Below are 22,970 nucleotides of genomic sequence, written 5' to 3'. Positions count from 1 at the left end.
TGGGGGCCGGACCGCCTCAGGACAATGTTCGCTCATCCCTCACCCGCCAAAAGACTCCGGCGTTCCCAACGCCAGCGCCGACAACGCCTCCGAAACGAACTTCGTCAAGGTGACCCGGGACGGTCACAGCTCGGGTGGGGGCAGTGTGGCGTGGGTGGGGCGGCAGCTGACGACCAGCATGCCTTGAGGGGATGTCGGTGTGTTCACCATGTTGGGGAAAGGTGTTTGGGTTAGTGGTTTCGGCCCTGTTTGTGTGTGGTGTGTGTGTGTGTGTATGACGTGTGGAATGTGCTCCGGTTCATGCTTAGGCTGAATTGGAGGTAGGCTTCGTGTGAATGTGCTGCTCATGCGTTTGTTTGACTGTGTACGTGAAATAAAGTACTCCCAGCCATTGCATTGGGCAGCAAGTAAGCTCACTCGTCTCTCCAACATCCTTTCCGGCGGTAAAATGCCACAATATTTTACCCACCCATTCCTTCCTTTATCTAATAAAAGGTTTTGTAAATGCTAATTACACCTTTAAAGTTACGCAGAATAATCAAACATGTACACAGGAATAAAAGGTACTGAGTAAATATATGTGATCACGTTTTGCCCTACTGGCACACTTTAAAGTTGTTTAAAATAGTGTTCATGCCATATGCCTTTATTCATTAAAAGGCATGTCTTCCAGAGGTCAAGAGAGTGTCCAGGTGTGATAGATTCTCCCCCCAGCTCGGGGTGAAGCTGTAAAACTCTCTGCTTTGTTTCCCGGATCGCCGGTTTGCACCCTTGGTTTCTGTGTCTACTTCAAAGCATCTGGCCTTATGGAGTTTCTTAGTTTTACAGACAGTAATGTAACCAACTGTTTTTTGTTTTTTGCCACATCCAGGCACCTTACATACACAGCTGCGAGTACAGACAGCGCTGCTATGACCTCTCATAAAACAGTTCAGTCAGAGTTGCTTCCGTTGAACGAAGATCAGACGCTCTGGGACAGACAGAGCCCTGAAAGCTTGACACTGATTTAGAAGTGCACTTCGGTCATTTAAATATAAATGCTGGCTTTGATGCAGATGATATTGTCAACTCTTTAGCTGCTGACTCTGTTGCAAAGGTCTGCCTTTTCTTATTGAGACTTGACTTTGTATTTAATTTGAAACTCACTGGAAAGTTTCGAATGATTGAACTAAGAAAATTCCCAAAGATAGGATCTGCTCACTTAGCAGCTTCTGATTCAACAAGACTGACTACGTCGTCCAACTTTGGCAAACGACCAGACTTGATTATCTCCTAATTAACAGTAAGCCACCTTTTCTTCGGGAAGTTTCCCCACGAAACCCCGAGTATTTTATAGGGCGGGTTGCAAGCCCGGGATCATTAACAAGAAGCGCTCTTCTTCACCATTCGTGCCTAATTCCGCAGCTCCGCTTATTCGCATATCTGAAGGGGAGGCGGCCTAACTAGTAAGCGAGAAGCGATATTGATTTGGGCGCACGCCGTGACAGGCTGAAAAAAAACTATTGTCCTCAAAAATGTAACAGATGAGGACTCAGATTAATGTGCAAAAACTATATAATAAAACTATATAAGACTACATGCCTTTATAAGACTCAACTTTTATTTAAGCGCACTCACAATAACGAAAAAACGTTGTGATTTTGTAAATGTTTGAAAGCAAATACGGTGCACAGTTCTGTATTGTTTTTGGTGAACTTAAGCGCGTCAGAAAATGAACGCAAACGTTTTTTAAATGGTCAGAGCCAGTCTGTTTGCTGTTTTCCCGACGCATTCATAATCATTAGTCTACTTTTAGTCTAAAACTATGTAGTAAATTAAAGAGGAGAATCACAATGCCGAATCGAAGTCCTGAGCCCAAACCTCATTTAAATTAAATTAACAAATATTATAAGTAAAAAAACAATAGCCCACGTTTAAAAACCGTTTATAACTTCTTTCCGACATGAGTTGGCCCGGTGTTATGCGCAGAGCGCCGGGAGATTACCTGAAGCTCCGAAATCGCTGGGGTATTTTTTCTAAATAGATGCTATCTTTAATAACTGATGGAGGTTTTGAGCTGTATACACACACATTTTTGAGGGGTTTAAAACGAATTAATAAGTCCGAGTAGACCTACATGAAAGGTGAGAAGTGATAAAAACACCTTTTGATAAAAACGCTGCCTTTTGTAAAGTGAAAGTACTTTACAAAAGACGAACAGCTTTATTTCAGTCATAAATTCACAATCACATCACATTCCAGCTATTATTTCCAGCCGTGGTTAAATATTGGATGAAATAATTATTCAATGCTGGACACAAACAGCAAATATGATGATTATTATAAAAAGCCCGAAGAAGTTCGTGTTCATAAAATAATATTTACTTAATAATATAATATATATAGTTCATTCATGTTTTCTGATGATGTCGACACATTTTTACATTTTAAATAAGATATGTTGGCATATTCAGGAATCAGGACATTCGCATAGTTAAGACTATCAGATAGCCTACTATCAGGAAATTAAATTAATTTTAATACCATTTAAACCGAGACATTGCCATGTCTTTCACTGTTTTGTCCCTGTTAAAACATTACAAAAACTATATAAGAAACTTATTAGGAATTTTAAAGCACGAATTTGGGCATCTCATTTCAGCATTATGAAAATAATATAAAGCACATACACACACATTCATCATGAAAGATCTGTTGTAAAGCAAAATAAAATTCATGTTTGCTTCAGCATTGGAAATAATATTGTTTTAGGCTAAGTAATTATACACAGTTCTTCATTGTACAGTACTTGGTCCGGCTTTTAGATAAAGTCCCCCCATGCGCCATCTGGCGGATATTCAGTGAAGCACAACACATTTATTTAAATTCCCGAATGTTGCCTATGGCAAGTCGCGGCACGCCGCGCGCTAAATTGCACATCTGTATGCAGGCTGTGTGCGTTTTACTGTGGATTGAATGTTTTGAAATGTATATAGTGGTTTCATAGCCTCTAGATCTCAGTTACCATGAAACCTTGAAATTTCTCACTTTGAAATTTCAGTTTTGACCATATGGGACCTTAAACAAGGACGTCATCTGTTTTAATTATTGTTTGTTCGGGGAGGAATTATAGACCACAATGTCAGCATGATCTTGCGTTGTTTCCTTTTCACATCTTGTGTGCGTTCGGCAGTAGCCTGCACACCAGACGGAGTTGTTGGCGATTCTTCCTATTGTAAAGTCATGCAGTGTGTAACCTCCTGTTGCCAATTCATTGTGCAGTGTGAACACAGCCGCAACTAAATGATACCACAAATAGTGCAGTGTGAAAACTATGGTAATACAATGACTTTGAAAATCATGAAGTGTGAGTTTGGGGAGGAAAAGGTAAAAAGCATTACAAAACAAATAATGTACAGTTTATGTTGTCATTCCTTTGCTCTCAAACTAAATGCAATGTAAAAATAGGTCTTATTTAATAATAACATTAACACTGCAGCATGCATCTATCTCTGGGTAAAAAGCTTATAATAAAATCACCAAAATAAGTCTTTATGTTAAGAATAAATACGCAAACAGTACGGTATCTGAGCGTACGGATTGAAAATTCGTAGCCATGAATTTTGTTAATCCGTGGCCACGATTTGTTAAACTGAGGGAACAGTTTAAGTATTTGTGAGTACGGTTTATAAACTAAGGGGAAAAATTGCAAAACCGCCGCCACGGATTGATTTATTTTTTTTTTGGTCCTACAGGTACATGATATAACAGACTACATTGTTACATTAAGTATATTCGTTTTCATAGCATTGAATATGTACATTGTAGGACAACATTTGCAGATTGTGATATAACACGTATATAAAAAATTTCAAAACATATGTTGTATATCTGTACATTTGTTAAAGTCACATTTCCAAAAATTTAGGACCCACCTTCTGTCATTCATAAACAACTACCACTCCATGTTTTTAGAGCATTGTACAGTTTTAACTTTTTTTTATTATTATTATTTAGATGCCCTACAACAACAGCTGATAGCTGAAAAAAAGGAGGCCTCAGAGTTTGTCTTTGCTTCAACAGTTTGGAAATGGCTTCGTTATGCCCCAGAACGGCTGGGGGGAATTGCTTGTGGTGAAAATCCATAAGTTCAGACTTACTGTATGTCTTATCTGTTTTGCTGAGTAAATACATTTCAACTGTACTAATACTTTCAGTCATCTCTTGTGTTTCTGTCTTGGTTGTTTCTATTTGCATTTGACTGAATTTTGCTGAGGCAGGTTGCAATTTTTATATGCTGTTATAGTTTTCCAGTCTCTTCTCTTGGCAGTTAGATTCTGTTTTATAAATTCAGAATAAACAGTCTCTTCTAATATTTAAAGTCATTTTGTCATCCAGTTTATAATAATTAGTATGCAAGTTGTAGTGTGTTTTATTATATAGTTGTTTTATTCTAATTGTGATGTTACTTCCTGTTTAAATGGGTATGGAGCATAAATAAATAAATATGTTTACTGAAGGATTGTCACACACACCCGTTCCGCGACCGGCACTAGGACCCGGAAGTAGTACGGTCGCGAAACAGGAAGCATAAAAGGAGCCAAGATGGCGCCTCACACCCGCTCAGTCATTGAGTTTCGCCCATGTTGGTCCAGATTGTCCGTCAGCCAAATCGTGAGTACTCATTTTCTTGGGTTTGCTTTCTGATCCGAGTGTGTGTTTATAGGACGCGGGTTAAATTTGTGTTTTTCCCTTGCTCCCCTTGTGTGAGAGTCCTTAGATAAAATCGCGTGGTTATCCTGCCTATTCGCTTACTTCCGCGTTTGGGTTTACCATCCACGCTACAAAGGGCTAACCGCTAGTGCTAAAGTCTTCCGATCATCCAGGTTAGTTCGTGACAGAATGACTGAGCCACAAGTGGTAAACCCAGCGGATTATGCGCGCCTCTGGGACGTGGTAGATCAGCACGCCACGCTAATCAATCAGCTGAACGGAGAGCTCGCTATTCTGCGCCAGAGCGTCCAAGACGTCGCGGCCTTGCGCCGCGAGGTGGCGGAGCTTCGACAGGAGAACGCGGTTCTAACCGGCCTCCCGTCGCGGCGGTTGCAGCTCCGCCCCCCCCCCCCTTCTCCAACCTCTGATGTTTTCCTTGCTTTACCGGACAAATGGGATGGCACAGATGGGAGATGCAGTGTGTTTCTAACTGCCCTCGATTTCGTGTTTGAGTTTAATGCCACCAAATACTCCACGGATCGATTGCGCATTGCTCTCCTCGTCTCACTGCTATCAGGGCAGGCAGCTGAGTGGGCCACGGCAGTTCTTCGTTCCGATTCAGATACTGCCCATTCATACAATGAGTTCACTCGCCAGTTAAAGCTTACTTTTGAACATCCTGCGGGCGAGGTGGAGACCGACACGAAGCTGTACCATCTGCGGCAGGGTGGATCGTCCGTGAGCCGTTACACCGCGGATTTCCGTACTCTGGCAGTGCAAACCTCCTGGGGAGACGCCGCGCTCCGGACATCATACTACGAGGGACTGGCTCCTAGGATTAAAGACGAGCTAGCCGGACGAGAGCTCCCCGCCACACTGGAGGGATTGATTCAGCTCGCCCTCCGGATCGACCAGCGCCTACTCTCTCGCCCGAAGCCAGCCCCCAGAACCCTGCCGCCAGCACCCACCTTCGCCCACGCCACTGCACGACCACCGACCACCTTCACTTACACCACCCACGGGGATGTCGGATCTCCACCTCCTGCCGTGGTTGACACCGGAGCCGGGGAACCCATGCAAGTAGGACGCGCCTCCCTAACCGTGGCCGAGCGTGAACGCCGTTTTCGGGAGGTACTGTGCGCCTATTGTGGGTCGGCAGCGCACCACCGAGCAATCTGTCCCCTTCGTCCGGGAAACGCGCAGGCCCAGTGAGGAGGGAGAAAGACTCACCGGGCCCCCTCCAACTCTCCTCCACGACCACCGACACCATCCCTCGTCTCACGGTTCAGGTAACCCTCCAATTTGGCCACAAACGGGTCAGAAGTACCGCGTTCATCGATTCTGGTGCCGCAGGTAACTTCATTGACTCTACCTATGCCAAAGAAATGGGGGTAAAGACCGAGGCGTTATCCCAGCCCGTTCGGATTACCTCTGTAGACGGTCGCCCCCTTTCCTCCAGCCCCATCACCACTCAGACTCAACCTATCACCCTAATCATCGACCGGCACCAAGAGCAAGTCCAGTTTCATCTCACCTCCATCTCGTCACCTCCTCTCATTCTCGGACACCCTTGGCTACTGCAACACGACCCCCTCATCTCCTGGACACAGAACCGGATCTTACAATGAGGGCCGACCTGCACCGAACTGTGCCTACAGGCATCGGCTGGGACATGTTCTAGGAAGTCCGAGGCCCCCGACGTCGACACCAACGCCATCCCCACCACCTATACGGGGTAGGGGACCGCGAGCTGTTGGCCATAAAGTGGGCTTTGGAGGAATGGCGTCACTGGCTCCAGGGCGCCAGGGAGCCGTTCATTGTCTGGACCGATCACCAGAACCTTATCACCATCCGAAACATGAAACAACTCAACCCCAGACAGGCGCGGTGGGCCTTATTTTTTGAACAATTTAATTTCCACCTTCGGGGTCCAAGAACACCAAGGCCGACGCCCTCTCCCGACAACACGAGGAAGACGTCCCCCGGGCGGATCCCGCGCCTGTCCTCCCAGCATCCAAAATCATCGCTCCGCTCCACTGGGATTTGGAAACGAGAGTCCGCCAGGCACAGGCCGAAGAGACCACACCGGCAGGTGTGCCGCCTGGACGACTGTACGTACCACACTCCAGGAGAGTGAAGGTTCTTCAGTGGGGACGTTCATCTCCACTCTCTGGACACCCGGGCACCTCAAGGATGTTGAGTTACTGACTTTTTGTTTAAAAAAAAATAAAGCTTTTCAGCCCTACATGGACTCTGATTTAAAGAAATAAATCAAAACGGACATGATTTACTGTCATAGAATCTTGCTGTACATAAAGCAAGACTAAACTATAATTGCTTCAATGTTGATTCAATGTAAAATAAGTGATTTAATTTAAGTTGAACAAACATTGATTTTATGACCATATTGATCTATTTTTCATCATTGAAATAACATTATTTCAAGGTGCAAACCTGATGAAAAAATCAATGCTAAATTTTAACATTGATTCAATGACAAGTTGGTTGATGCTTTAATGTTGATTAAATAATAATTAATTGTTGTCCTGCTATCTGGGTTTAGCTTCAATATCTCGAAATACATAAAATCTTTAGAACATTTTTGCCTTTCAATAAAACCCACTCAGCCTATAATCATAGTTAAATAACAACTGCGTCACATTTGGCACTAAGACGCTAATTTTCCACAACAAACTCAATTAACCTTAACATAAAACACAAATGAATTGTAAACAACAACAAAATATGCTCACCATGCTGGGATCAGGAAAGAATCAAAATGTTAAGCGATTTCTTGTTAATTAGATAGTTTAAAGTCTAAATTAGATAACGTTTAAAGTCTTATTAGCAACATAAATTCCGTGTTGTGAATCGACTCTCTTCCGTCTAAATGATTCAGAATCATCAACGCTTTAAAGCATCGCATTCTTAAAGGGGGAGAACCCAACAGTGCCCATGGCAGACGATGTGATGGACAGACATGCTGTTTCTCTAATGTTCAATAAAAGTCTCTCATGACTGTATAATTCCAGGAAAAATTTTAATTTAAATGTAAGAAATACATTTAGTTTAATGTAATATTATACATTGTATGAATGCGGGGGCCTCAGTTTTTATGCCCCACATGACACTTTACCATACTGATGATAATCTAACTCATTGTTTTTATTCCCGAAATTCAGTAGTTTACCTGAGCAGGTGACTCCAGCATCAAAATCATGACCACAGCCATCCCCTCTACCATTTGACTCACAGCTCTTCAGTGTCGACTCTGATCCACTACAGCGCACACCAACCATCCAGATTGGTCCTGATCCTGGTCCAAAGTGACCGAACTGAGGTGCATCTATAGCCTCCCCACAGCGCAGCTCTCTACACACCACTGCAGCATCGTCCATATCCCAGTTAAGACCACACACTGTTCCCCACTGTTTCTCCTGAAGAACCTCCACTCTCCCAGCACAGCGACTTCCACCATTCACCAACCTCACACTGTCTGAGAGAGAGAGAGAGAGAGAGAGAGAGGTTATTATCTTACACACACACACACACACACACACACAAACTTGTAGTTTTTCTCTAACAGACTCACATAAAGACACACACACACACTTCTCCTTCACACAGTCAAAACCTTTTTCCGTATATTTTATATATTCTTATTCTTCTATGACTTTTATTGTAATAATCTATTTATAATTTAATTCTCCTCTCTAGTGCAGCTTATTTCATCGTAGTGGAATCTTTCTATTTAGTTCATGGACAGTCGTATAATCACCTGATTGAGTTTACAAATTATTTTTAGGGGGAGTGATCCTTTTCAAATTCACTAATTATACACACACACACACACACACACACACACACACACACACATTATTATTATTTTTCTTCTATTTTTTTCTGACATGTTGGTGTTATATCTTTCACTCTGATATTAAAGTTGCACTGAGTAAATATAGCTGGATAAAACTACAACTGTGTCGGTCGTTATTTCAGGCTGTAAAACAACAAAATGTCATTAGTTTAAAGGAGGAGTGTGTGTGTGTGTGTGTGTGTGTGTGTGTGTGTGTATATAGCCACTGAAAATAATTTGCCTCTTATTATTATTTTTTTTTTTTAATAATTTTTGCATATACAGATGTTACTCATGCGGTATTCTGGTTTTACCGCCACGCCTCACGGTGGCGGCATTTGGGTTTGTGCGTTTACTGGCTTCTACCGCTGACTGGCGATATATAACTATAGACTGACGCCTCGGGCATCAGTTCATTCTCCGCAGGATTAATGAGCCGCGCGTTTCGTTAGAGCTGCACGTAGTAGCGGATAAAATCAAGTGAAACATTGTAGTTAAACGAATTCATAAGCACGGTATTAAAATTACAGTACAAATGTAGAATTTAAATTAAATTAAATCCTATTAGGATCGAATTTAAGCAAAGTAAATGTTAACACAGTGAGCCTTTAGATTTTAGCATGTGTAATAAGAAAAGCTACGCATGTATGTTTTTTGTCATCTTATATTTTGTGTTCTTTTAATGTGTATTAGATTTATTAACTGAAATAAACAAAAATAAATGACCATAAAAATGAAAAAAATTGTTAGGACGCGCTATTGCGTCAGGAGATGTCGATGTGTTTTTGCGTTATTCTAAGAATTAAATACAGTAGGCTGTTATGATCATCATAATGTTCTAAAAATAAATAATAAAAACATTTTAACAAATCACATTTTCACATCCCAGCACCCCCGTTGCGCTGTATCACCGCCGGCAAAAACCTTATAAAATACAAGTGAAACATTAAACGAATTTATCATCACGGTACTAAAATTACAGTACAAATTTAGCACTTAAACATAGGGGTTACTTAGTTCCATCGAATTTAAGCAAAGTAAATGTTAACACAGTGAGCCTTTATATTTTATTATGTGTAACACATTCGCGTAGCCAGAAAACTCTGAGTGTGTATCAGAAAACGTGGGTGAGTCACAGGTGTTGTCAGATTAATGGGCAAAAACTATATAATAAACCTATATAAGCTACATAGCCTTTATAAGACTTTACTTTTATTTAAGTGCACGCACAATGACGACAAAACGTTATGATGTTGTAAAATAATGAAAGCAAACAGGAATACAGCGCTATTCTCTATCGGTTTCTGTGAACTTGAGCGCATCAGAAAAAAAACGTTAACTCCGTGTATACTCGCCTCACAGACGTGAAAAATATATACTTACAGAAAGCAAAATGTCTGCTTTTATATAAACTAATGGAAAAAAATCTGCTTATGTAATTCGTATGAAACGAGGATTACTACAGCGCATCCACTCACAGCCGAAACGAACCGACATCAACATATCAATGAATTATTAAAATGGCCAGTCAGTTTCCTTGCTGTTTTCCCCGACACATTCATAATCATTAGTCTAGTTCTGCCGGTGCGGTGTTTCTTACCCCCACCGTCGTTAAAACGGTGTATTCAGAGAAAGGCTCCCCCGCGAAAGGTTGTGCGCGCGCGGATCACTACACAGCTAAAACATATTTGTATATTATGACTGAAATAAAGGTTATGACTGAACATCGGCGTGCGTTTCGCACAGTGCCGCAAGGACAGCGCTTATTTATATGTATTTCTGGGAAAGAGAAATCTCTTCTAAATCTCTCATATCGCCGCGAGTTCACGTGAACATTTTACATTCACTAAAAGGCTTATTCACAGCCACAATTTGGCCATTCACACACATGCATTGTGCTATGTTGTTTGTAGACACTTTTACTTTTCCCCTTCTAATCTCCCCTTTAATCAAAATGCTCCCGATATGAGCCGACATGAGCAGCTTTTTTTCAGTCATAATATTTATCAATAATAAAGAGAGGCGACATATACTTGCTAATTAAACACTGCAGTTTTTTAAAAAGTGAAAGCGCGCGCGATGTGAGCAGCTTTAATTATTGATAATTAAATAATTATTAAATGGTGGACATAAACAGCTAAAAGAGCAATATTATTTGACTTTGTGTGTGCAGCCCTTTGTGTTGATTTATGCCATGAGTCATTTTTTCATACAAAGATTATTTCGTTGTGCTCAGACCACTAAGCGTCTGTGGATTCCAAAACTGACATTTTTACCGTTTTTGAATTACTGAAATGGAAGAGATAGAAAGTTTCCTTATCATAACAGGCCTTGTATTGTTTTTAATCGCTCGATACACAACCCATCATTTTTTATGCTATTTTACAAAGGGAAAATACAAATGGAATCATTTTATTTGGTTTATTTATTTTTAAATAAAATCTCAAATTAAAACATTGTAGAGTAATTAAAAACAATGTAGTAATAACATGCATGTTATGATAAGAAAAATCTCTTTCCAGGGATTAAAAACGGTAACAATGTCAGTTTTAGAATGTAGAATCCAGAAGATTTTAAATTTACACAAATTTACACAAATTCAAGAAGAGGCCAGAAGCAAGATCCAAGATCCTCCAGTTTGCTGAAACTATGCACAGTGAGGAGGGGTGCATTTTAGTTTCTTTGAGTTTATAGGTGAGAACAGCTGATTTACACCTGGGGAGGGTGTATTATTTGCATTTGAATGTGTCTGACATTGCAAAGCGCACACTGCAAGAACAACGACCTAAAGTAAAATAAGAATAAAAGGCCCTGATTATACTGCATAAATATTATTTAGTACAACAAAATTCCTCCGCGCTCTCGAAAACTTTATGCGTGCGGTTGAGCGCTGATTAGACTACGTGGAAAATTACAAAAAAAGAATTATGATGCCTGATCAAACTTTTTAAAAATATTATCGGTTAAGTGTGTGGTGAAAAAACTTCCCCCAAAATGTAACCGATGAGGACTCATGTGCATCAATCTGATATACAGTATGCTGGAGAAACTTTCAGGTGGAAAGGCACGGCTTTGGGTAGTTAACATCAAAGACAAAAATAAATAAATAAAATAAACATTAACAACTTCCACTAAAAAGTCTGAAACGCGGAGTACAGGGTGCGTCACACAGCCGCAATATACTATACTATAACCATATTATACAAATGATAGAAGTGTATATTTTAGTTATTTTAATGTTCTATTCTGAAGGTCTATTTTCCCAGTTATTTCTATATTACAATTTTGATGTGTTTAAATGTATTTTTTTTATAATAACAATAAACCGATACAAACAGAAGCTATATAACAGTTTATTCTTTGTACAAATAAAATCAGTAGTTAGTGAACTTAATTATCTAGTCTGGTAGAGCCCAGAATTCATGGTTCCATCAATTATGGCGAGTCGTCCAGGTCCTGAAGCTGCAAAGCCCCAGACGATCACACTACCACCACCATGTGTGACTGTTGGTATGATGTTCTTTTTATAAAACACTGGTTTAGTTTTACACCAGATGTTTAACTTTCTCCTCATCAGTCCAAAGAATATTAACCCAAAACTCTTAATTAATCAAGATGTTTTTTCTTTGTGTTCTTTTTGCTCAGCAGTGTCTTCCACCTTGGAACTCTCACATGGACACAATTTTTCTTATTTTCTTAGTCTCTTTCTTATTGTTGAATCATGAACACTGACCTTAACTGAGGTGAGTGAGGCCTGCAGGTCTTTAGATGTTCTTCTGGGTTGTTTTATAAGCTCCTGGATGAGGTGTCGTTGTGCTCTTGGAGTAATGTTGGTAGGTCGGTCACTCCTGTTCCAGGTTTTCTCCATTTGTAAGTGATGGTTCACTGGAGTCACGACGCTTTAGAAATGTCTTTGTAACTCTGATACACGTCAATTACTTTATTTCTCATCTGTTCTAAAATTTCTTCAGACTGTGTTTTCTGAGATCTTTTCAAGTGCTTCTCTTTTGCTCTATTTAAGTGATTTCCTGATTCAGCAGGTCTCAGTAATCATGTCTGGTTGGGTCAAGTGGAATTTAACTCAGCTTTGTGTGGTTAATCCCAGATCATTCATGATTTTTCACAAAGTACCAGGAAGTTTAGACAGTTTTTTTCTTAATACATTAATTCATTATATAAAAAACTGCATTTTGTATTTTCTCCAGTTAAAATCATCCGAGTAATCAAATATGCAAAACACTAAGGAATAGGAAGAGGGTTCATATACACACGTTTATAAATGTAAGACCACTCCAGGAAATTTTCCTCATCCCAGTTGATGTAGTGAGAAGTGTGTGATGTGTTAGTGTGAATAATGAGTGTGTACTTACCAGCTGCTGTGAGTGTGAGTGTGGATGAGAGAAGAATAAAAGTCAGACAGATTTCCATCTCCCTCCTCACTGTACACGATGTGTTCACCTCCACTCACCCAGAGAGACAGAGAGAAGTGTGTCCCCTCACTCAGCCCCCTACAGAGAGAGAGAGAGAGAGAGAGAGAGACCAATCACACTCAACATTACCTTATTAGAAAAAACATCATACAGACTAAATAACAAATCAGAGGCGGCATCTTTCACTTTCTCCATATATATCAATATAACATCAGCGCTGATGAACAGAGCTCCGCCTCCTGTCTCTGAGGGGTGTGACTGATGAACAGAGCTCCGCCTCCTGTCTCTGAGGGGTGTGACTGATGAACAGAGCTCCGCCTCCTGTCTCTGAGGTGTGTGAGTGATGAGAGTCGACCACATCACACACTGATTTCAGAGAGAGGAAGCACTCGGCTGTCATACAGCATTAATGCCTGACACCTGCACAGAGCAGATACACACACTGATACACCACTGCAGCACACACACACACACACACTGCAACTACATCAGCTAAATATACCTTCTACACACACACACACACACACACACACACACACACACACACACACACAGGGTCATTTCAAGTCAAATCAAGTCAAGTCGGCTTTTATTGTCATTTCATCCATATACAGTTCAGTAGACGATTAAATGAAACAACGTTCCTCCAGGTCCAAGGTGCTACATACAACATAAACTAACACTAACTAACTAACTAACTAACTAACTAACTAACTAACTAACTAAGAAACCTAATTATCTGACTAGCTGAGGCAAAACAGATTAACATTATAAATGAACAGAAACTATCTAAGTTCTATAGAGAAAAGACAACATAAAGTAAAGGACCCTGGACACCCTGGACACCCTGGACACGGTCCCAGTCCATCACAGGACACAAGCACACACACAGTCTCTCTCACACTATTATTTCATAAACATTATTAAAAGTATTTGATACATTTGACTATAAAATAATTTATAAAATATATAGTATTGACATTAAAATTGTTATTAACAATAATAAATTATTAGTGTAATGTTTATAACAGTCCACAAGATGGCAGTAAAGTACTTCTAACCTGACACTTCTGTTGGGTAAAATATGTTTTTCTGATGATTTTTTAAAACTTATTATTAAAAAAAACTTAATAGTACAATAAACAAGATACAATAATAATAATAATAATAATAATAATAATAAATAAATCCTATGAGTTCGTGAATGTAAAATTTGCAAGAAATACTTTAAAATGCCACAAAATTCATATGGTCCATCTACATCAACAAGGAATATGGAAGCAAATTAGAATCATAATTATTGGAATTAAATCAGCCTTTAAAAAACACATTTTGAAATTTAATCACTGTTAAATCATTAGTTTTAAAATGTAAATATTACTGAATTTATCAAACTGAAATATTTGACTTTAAAAAGCTTCATCTGTAAATTTATGTCCTCCGAAATTTACATGAAATTCTCATTAGTCCATTTCAACCTGTAAAAGTCCTGATTTCAATCCACATTTAATTTAATATTCTGAAATTCAGATAGAAAATTTCAAGCAGTAAAATTGAATAGAGTAAAAGCAATGTGAGGGCAGCGGCCCGGTCAGTGCACCTGCACTCAATTCAATAATGGACATTGGTTGCACATAAAATGTGCAATTTACTAAAATGTGTTAAATCAACACAAACAATTTATTTATTATTAACCAACACAAGTACTTTGTGTGCAAACAAAATTATTAAAATTTGACTCAGTAAAGTAAGTTAAACTAGTTGATCATCGTTCCCCAACTCAATGTGATCACTTCACTCTAAAAAACGCTGGGTTGCTTTTTCTTCCCAAACGCTGTGTTGCCTCTGTTGGGTCATTTTTCTGGGTTATTTACAGAGAGTTGGGTAGTTTTTGTGTAACCCAGCTGCTGGGTTGAAGTTTGATTGGCTCCTCCCCCAAAGTTTACAGGTATATTCAGCGGCTGTCAGTCAGAGCTTCGTGTCTCTCTTGAGCTCCCACACCGCTGATGACGGTTCATTTAAGGGAAAATGACGTTAAATACAAGGTCTGTATACACATGTTCACTCACCTAAGTCACATATGACTGAAATATTATTACTATATATAACATTTATTACTGTTACCGTGTTAAGGTTACACTTAAACGTTCAGGCTGGTCTGAGGTAAGATAATTTAGCTGAGAATAGCTGCTATAGTTAGCCAAAGAACCCCACCTGTGTGTGAAGGAAACGGATAAGATGTCTGAGCTTTTTATCTTTCTCTGTAGAATGTTTGCAGGGTGACGATACTGTAACTGTAGTATTAGCATGACGCTAGCATTTAGTTAACATTAGAACTTTATTAATCTCACTGTTTGAGACAATAAAATGCTGGAGTGTTACAAATCACTGACCCTCTCACAAATATACACACCTGCTAACCTCCCGTTTTTCACCTTTTTTACACCTTTCCCCCTTTGGCAAGTAGTATGCAAATATGACTGCTGCATGTAAGCTAACCAGGTAGCCCTCTTTAACCAAAGTTGCTTGTGACTCAGATTTAATTAACTATCAGTCAGCTGTACAGATAACTACTAGATGGAAGTATTAATATTTGGGTGATTATAATGTGCCAGTATGACCCCAGCTATGACAATGCATCTCCTCGGTAATTAGCTTAAAATCAACGCAGACCACAAAACCAACTAGTCTGATAAAGCTCATATATATATATATGAGCTTTATCCCAAAAGCCATGCTTATTTTGCTTATTTTATTTTTGGTAGTAGCTGTCTCCATGTTTTTGTTTCATGTTACCTACAGTGGTTAATCAATCGGAATGTAGGTCCTACCGTCGCCGCGCTCGGCGGTACCGTTTGGCCTTGTGCGTTTGCTGGCTTTTACCGTTGAGTGGCGCTATATAACTACAGGCTGACGCCTCATGCCTTAGTTCATTCTCTGCTGGATTAATGAGACACAGAGTTTTAGAACTGCACGTGGTAGCGGATAAAATCAAGTAAAACATTGTAGTTAAACAAATTTATAATCACAGAACTAAAATGACGATACAAATGTAGAATTTAAATTAAATTAAATCTTATTAGGATCAAATTTAAACAAAATAAATGTTAACACAGTGAGCCTTTAAATTTTATCACGTGTAATTAGAAAAGACGCGTGTAGGGTTTTGTGTCGTCTTATATCTTGTGTTCTTTAAATTTATAGTAGATTTATTAACTAAAATAAATGACCATAAAAATTATAACATTGTCAGGACGTTCTACTGCGTCAGCTGATGTTGGTCATTCAGCCCCGCTTGTGTTTGTGCGTTATTATAAGAATAAAATGCAGTAGACTGTTATGATCTGTAACGGATTCGACCCATGTTGCACGGGCGGCACCATGAAGCACGGACACGAGGCGAGGTCTTACGGGAAAAGGGTAATTTATTTAGGTAAAATGGGGAAGGAAAGTGTTGAAGGAGGGAGAATGGAAAGAAAGGGATAAAGGTTGTGCATGTGCAGTTCCGGGGGCTGTGCCACACTGGCATGCGGGCACACAGCTGACACTAAGCGTTGGTGCGAGTGGCAGAACTGAGCACGCGGAGGCAGCGCTCCTGCACGCTCCCTCGTGACGGCGCTTCTTCCGCTGTCGATGGCCAGCGCGAGTTCTCGCTGACGCAAAAACCTAACCACACTTTTCCTCTTCGGCAGCGGGGCTGCGAGGGCGGGCACGGTGCGGGAGTGTAGATGCCGCGGGAGCTCGCGCAGCTCTTTCTCGCGCTGTTCTCAGCGCGGAGATCAAAGGGCGGAATTCTAGTGTCCTTGTTTAAAGTCCCTGGGCCGCGTCACATCTCCCCACTGACATGCTTTTTTTTATATTCTCCATTACATCACGTACTTCCCAGACCTAAGACAAACCTCCGCGCCTTGCTTTTATAATGCGGAGCAAGCCCGAGATCATATTAACGTTAATTATCGCCAGCCGGCACAAATAGGCGGCCCCGTCCCTTTGCCGCCTATTCAGGGAGCCTACGGAGTGAGGGAGTAGTTATAGTAGATTTGGGCGTACACCCATCACACGTGCACGCCGTGGCAGATCATCATAATTGTCCTAAACTTGTATTTCATAAGTTTTTCCGAGCGGTGGTACAGCGCAACGGGGGTCATTATTTACTATTAAACATTAAACGAATTTACAAAACTTAATGCGTGCGATTAAGCGCTGATTCTACGTAGGAAAGTAAAGAAGAGGATCCTGATGCTCAACATTCCGGAGACCAAACCCCATTTAAATTAAATTAACAAATATTGCATGTAAATAACAATAGCCCACGTTTAAAAAAGCATTTTTATTTAGATTATAAAAAAATAATCCTGCATCTGTTTTAGGTGTTCCAGCTGCCACTGTTCTAGAATTCAAATTAAATCAAATCTTATTAGGATCAAATTTTAGCACAATAAATGTTAACACAGTGAGCCTTTTGATTTTATCACTTGTAATTAGAAAAAAAGCGTGTAGGGATTTGTGTCATCTTATTTCTTGTGTTCTTTAAATTTATAGTAGATTTATTAACTGAAATAAATGACCATAAAATTAAAACAGTGTTAGGACGCTGTACTGCGTCAGCAGATGTCGGTCTTTCAGCCCCGCTTGTGTTTTTGCGTTATTATAAGAATGAAATGCAGTAGACTGTTATGATTTGTAACGGGTTCGACCCATGTTACTCAAACAACTCAGTTCAGGTGTAAGTAAATGGATAGAAAGTAAATGGCTGTGCTGGGGGAGGGAGGTGCTAATGATTTGGTCGGCTCTGTGTGTGTGTGTGTGTGAGAGAGAGAGGGGTGTCGCGGTCGTTTTCAGTGAAACAAAGGCTCAGCTGAAAAATGTTAGGCACATCAGTCACTTAACCCCCAATAAAAGGTATTTGAGTGTTATGATAGTTGTAATATAACAGATGCGCACTGAATACTAAACCTAAACCAGGCACGGAGATGAATAAACCAAGATAGCCCCCATACCCGTTTAAAAAAAAAAAAAAAACCCAAAGAATATTTTTGTGTATAGACTGATTAAAAACAATGCAATTTATGCTATCACAAGGAAAATAACAAGTTCTTCCATTCCAATGATTAAAAAAGGTAACAATGTCAACTTTAGAATCTAGAATCCAGGAGATTAAAATTACACAAATTGAAATCACTGAAAGTCTCCAGAAGAGCCTCAGATTCAAGAGGTTTTTAAAGTGGGGAGAAGTGCATTTCAGTTCCTCTGAATGTATAGGTGAGAACAGCCGATTCACACCTGGGGAGGGTGAATAATTTGTATTTGAATGTTTTCTGGCATGTGGTCCCTTGTTATTTCAAGACTGGACTACTGCAACGCACTCCTGGCAGGCCTGCCTTTGTCCACGATTCGTCCTCTGCAACTGATCCAGAATGCAGCAGCACGACTCGTTTTTAACCTTCCCAAGTTCTCCCACACCACCCCACTCCTCCGCTCCCTGCACTGGCTTCCTGTAGCTGCCCGCATCAAATTCAAAACACTGATGCTTGCCTACAAAGCTAAAAATGGCCCAGCACCCACTTACCTCTCTGCGCTAATTACACCACGCACTGCACCACGTTCCCTCCGATCCTCCAGCACTGCTCGCCTCATCCCACCATCTCTCAGGGATCAAGGGCGGCATTCATCCAGGCTCTTTTCTGTTCTGGCACCTAGGTGGTGGAATGAACTTCCTCTAGATGTCCGTACATCAGATACTTTGACTATCTTTAAACGACGACTCAAGACTCATCTGTTTCTCCAGTACTTGGACTAAACCCCCCCCCCAAAAAAAAAAAAACAGAAAAAACTTCAGATGTGTTGGACTAATGGTACTTAGTTATTAACCTAGTTAACCCAGTGTAAGTATGTATCCAATGTTGTAAACATTAAAGCACTTTTTGTAAGTCGCTCTGGATAAGAGCGTCTGCCATATGCCTAAATGTAAATGTAAATGTAAATGTAAAGCACTATAGTGACACTAAAAAAACAACCCAGGATTAATAGGACTTCTTATACGGCATAAACATTATTTAGCACAAAATTGCTAAATTTTAAATTAAGTTTAAATTAACCCAGCATTTAGTTAGTCCAATAGTTACCCAGCAGCTGGGTTAAAAACAACCCAGATTGGGTTGTTTTTAACCCAGCATTATTTAGGGTGCAGTACTTTTTTTAGGAGATGGTTTCAGGTTGTCATACATTTTCAAAAGCTCATCATGGTTAAAGGTGATATTTGGCTGCATCACCTCCTTCCAGCAGTCTATCACATATATTGGCTTTTGCACAAGCTCTTTGTGTGCAATCTCCATCAGGATGTCTTTGAGTGTCTTAGCTGCAACTCTTTTTCAGCATTCATAGTTGTCTAAGACCTCTAGTAGCTCATCAGTATCAACAGTGGAAAGATCTTTGAGAGCCCTCTGAAGGATGTCATGATCTAGGCAACTTATAAAATGCATGAAGGTTTCAAATAAGTTACTGCACACTGATCCATACAAGATTGCTTCCATAAGGGGGAAAGCTAGCTTGATTGGTAGGTATTGACATATTTGGTAACCTTTCACCAGAATTCTGCCAATGGCCTTTCAGGTTTCATAACTGAAGTCATGCCTAATGAAAGGGATTTTCACTGTTGTTCCTACTGTACAGCGATCATAAAATTTCTGCCAAAAAGAACAATACACATCTCTAACAGCACCTGAACCAGCACCATTTTCCTCTGTATTATCAGGAAGTAATCTTTTTATAATCAAGGGTTGTTTAAGCACTGATGGATCAAAGAATTCCTTTATCATTTCATTTAGGCAGTTGCCATGATGTACAGTATGGTTACTATCTTCGGCAGTCTAAATGTGGAGAGTGACTGTTGTGGAAGTGCTTCACTGGAAACATGTGAAATAGAGGGGGGTGGCTGTTGTGGAAGTCCTTCACCAGACACACGTGACATGGAGGGTGGCTGTTGTTGCAGCATGACATCAAAATCATATGGTTCTGTGTTATTGTTGTCACTTGTATTTCCAGTATCACCTGGACCGAATGTAAGTTCCTGGTCAGACAGATCAGATATGAGGTCAATGTTTGGAATAATGAGTTGCATTTTATCTGTTACACTGTAGAAGTGATCAGTGATGTATTGAGGACCTGTGATATCTTGAGATTCAGTGACTAATAATAAGGGGCTATCTAGTTTCCCACCTTTCATGACAATATTTGAGGATTCATCATTTTGCTCATACAGTAAAGCAAGAGGTTATGCTGTTCCTGAAAATCATCACCTCTCTGTTGGCCAACATAATCCTCTTTCTCCATATCATCAGCATCCAGCTGCAGATTATCTTAATCATCATCATTGTTTAACTTTTTTACCTCATCATTGTCTTCTGTTTCATCTGTGTCATTATCACTTTGTAACTGTAAAAATAGAAAATATTATGTGTGGCATAGATCAAAACTTTATCTAAACCTTTAATTTCCCTTACCTGTAAGAAATGTCTCTGCTGTGGGATGAACAAAGGGATATCTTATCTCTTATCTTACTAGTTTAGTTTTCGTGTGTAAAAGTATAAAGAAAAAGTTGGTGTGTTAATATTTTATCTTGTGTATGATTTAATATTAGATCTCTCGCATCTAAAGCAGTTATTATTAACGAAACTATCACAGACCAGGAGTTTGATATATTATGTTTAACTGAAACCTGGATTAAACAGGACGAGTATGTAGCTCTAAATGAAGCTAGTCCTCCTGGATACAGCTACATACACCAGCCTCGGTTAACTGGTAGAGGAGGAGGCGTCGCAGTTATTTACAATGATAATCTGGCTATCGTACAAAAACACAGATTTAAATTTAATGCATTTGAAATTCTCTATAGTAACATAAAGTCAGCTCAGACGATTCCGCTAATCATCATTTATAGACCTCCAGGGCTGTACTCTGAATTTCTCTGTGAATTTGCAGATTTCCTTTCAAACCTTGTCGTTTCCGTAGACAAAGCGTTAATTGCTGGAGGTTTTAATATTCATTTTGAGAATCCAGAAGACCCTCTGTGAACAGCATTTATGTCCATACTGGACTCAGTAGGAGTAAATCAGTGTGTAGTAGGACCCACTCATAAAGCAGGTCACACTTTGGACTTAATATTATCCTTCGGATTGAGTATAAGAAACATAATTACAATTCCACAGTCTGAAGTTATATCAGATCACTGTCTTGTCTCGATTAAAGTGTCTCATAGTAATAATGTACGCACAGCACCGCGCTACCGCCTTAAACGTACATTCACATCAAATACCACACAGAGCTTTATCGATAATCTTCCAGAGTTATCAACTTTGATTGGATCGCCATCTGATTCCACAGAACTCGATCAAGCGACTGAATATCTAGAGTCAACACTTCGTCATAGCTTAGATAATGTAGCTCCAGTTAAAAGAAAAATGATTAGAGATAAGAAACTTGCTCCTTGGTATAATGATCACACACGCACTTTAAAACAAACCGCTCGGAAATTAGAACGCAAATGGCGTCAAACTAAATTGTTAGTTTTCCAAATAGCATGGAAGGAGAGCATCCTGAACTATAGAAGAGCTCTCAGTGCTGCTAGGTCAATGTATCTCTCCACTCTTATAGAAAATAACAAAAATAATCCTAGATTTTTATTTAATACCATAGCTAAATTAACTAAAAACAAGACCACTGCAGAAATCTCCACAACAACAACATACCGTAGTGAGGATTTCATGAACTTTTTCAATAACAAAATCATAAATATTAGGCAAAAAATTCAGGCTTTAAAACCAGACAATTTAAGTGATACAGATGATAAATTAATCACATCCCATCAGAACCTAGAATACTTTACTACCCTTGAAGCGAGTGAACTAATTTCACTCATCTCCTCTTCAAAATCGTCAACCTGTGAATTAGATCCTATACCGACACATTTTCTCAAGCAGATAGTTCCAGCAATAACAGAACCCCTGTTAAAAGTAATTAACTGTTCACTCAGCAGTGAGTATGTTCCTAAATCCCTTAAATTAGCAGTTATTAAACCACTAATCAAAAAACCTGACCTTGACCCCTGTCAGCTTTCCAATTACAGGCCGATATCAAACCTCCCGTTTATCTCTAAAATTCTGGAAAAGGTAGTATCACAGCAGCTATGTTCATATCTACATAGGAATAGCATACATGAACTGTATCAGTCAGGATTTAGGCCTCATCACAGCACAGAGACAGCACTCGTTAAAGTAGTAAATGACCTCCTAGTTGCCTCTGATCAGGGTTGTGTCACTATACTTGTGCTACTCAACCTCAGTGCAGCTTTTGACACTATTGATCATGGTATTCTCCTTCACAGATTAGAAAATGTAGTAGGAATTAAGGGAACGGCCCTCTTATGGCTCAGATCCTATTTGACTGATCGTTATCAGTTTGTAGATTTAGATGGTGACCATTCCTCATGTTCTCAAGTTAAGTTTGGTGTTCCACAGGGTTCTGTTTTAGGCCCACTGCTTTTTTCCCTTTACATGCTTCCTCTAGGCAACATAATTCGTAAACATGGTGTTAGTTTTAATTGTTATGCTGATGACACACAAGTATACGTTTCAGCAAAACCAGATAAGAAAAACCAGCTTACTAAAGTTTAGCAATGTGTGCAGGACATAAGAGATTGGATGTTAATTAATTTCCTTTTGCTTAATCCTGATAAGACAGAAGTTCTAGTCATAGGACCACAAGCAGCTAGAAGTAAGCTTTCTGATCACACTGATTTTAAATGGCCTTTCTGTTCCATCAAGTGCAAGACCTCGGTGTGATTATAGATTCAAGCCTTTCATTTGAAGCACATGTAGATAATATTACCAGGATAGCATTCTTTCACCTCAGAAATTGTCAGGCACGGGACTGAAGAAGGGTGAACCCAATAGCAGACTAATAGTGTTTCTTTCTTTATTGAAAAGCACAAGGGA

General features: G+C 39.8%; 1 protein-coding gene across 1 annotated transcript in view; it reads right to left on the bottom strand.

The window, feature by feature from the left end:
• The window catches only part of LOC128534666 (deleted in malignant brain tumors 1 protein-like), a 125,825-nt gene extending 112,814 nt beyond the window's left edge, over positions 1–13,011 (bottom strand). The window contains 2 exon segments of the mRNA XM_053509112.1: positions 7,883–8,188; positions 12,919–13,011. Of these exon segments, the coding sequence (XP_053365087.1) occupies positions 7,883–8,188; positions 12,919–12,976 (364 nt within the window). The 5' untranslated portion in view covers positions 12,977–13,011.
• Between the last annotated feature and the right edge of the window lie 9,959 nt (positions 13,012–22,970).

The sequence above is a fragment of the Clarias gariepinus genome, chromosome 12, assembly GCF_024256425.1.
Source record: "Clarias gariepinus isolate MV-2021 ecotype Netherlands chromosome 12, CGAR_prim_01v2, whole genome shotgun sequence".
NCBI classification, from domain to species: domain Eukaryota; kingdom Metazoa; phylum Chordata; class Actinopteri; order Siluriformes; family Clariidae; genus Clarias; species Clarias gariepinus.
This window is presented reverse-complemented; position numbering and strand designations above follow the sequence as displayed.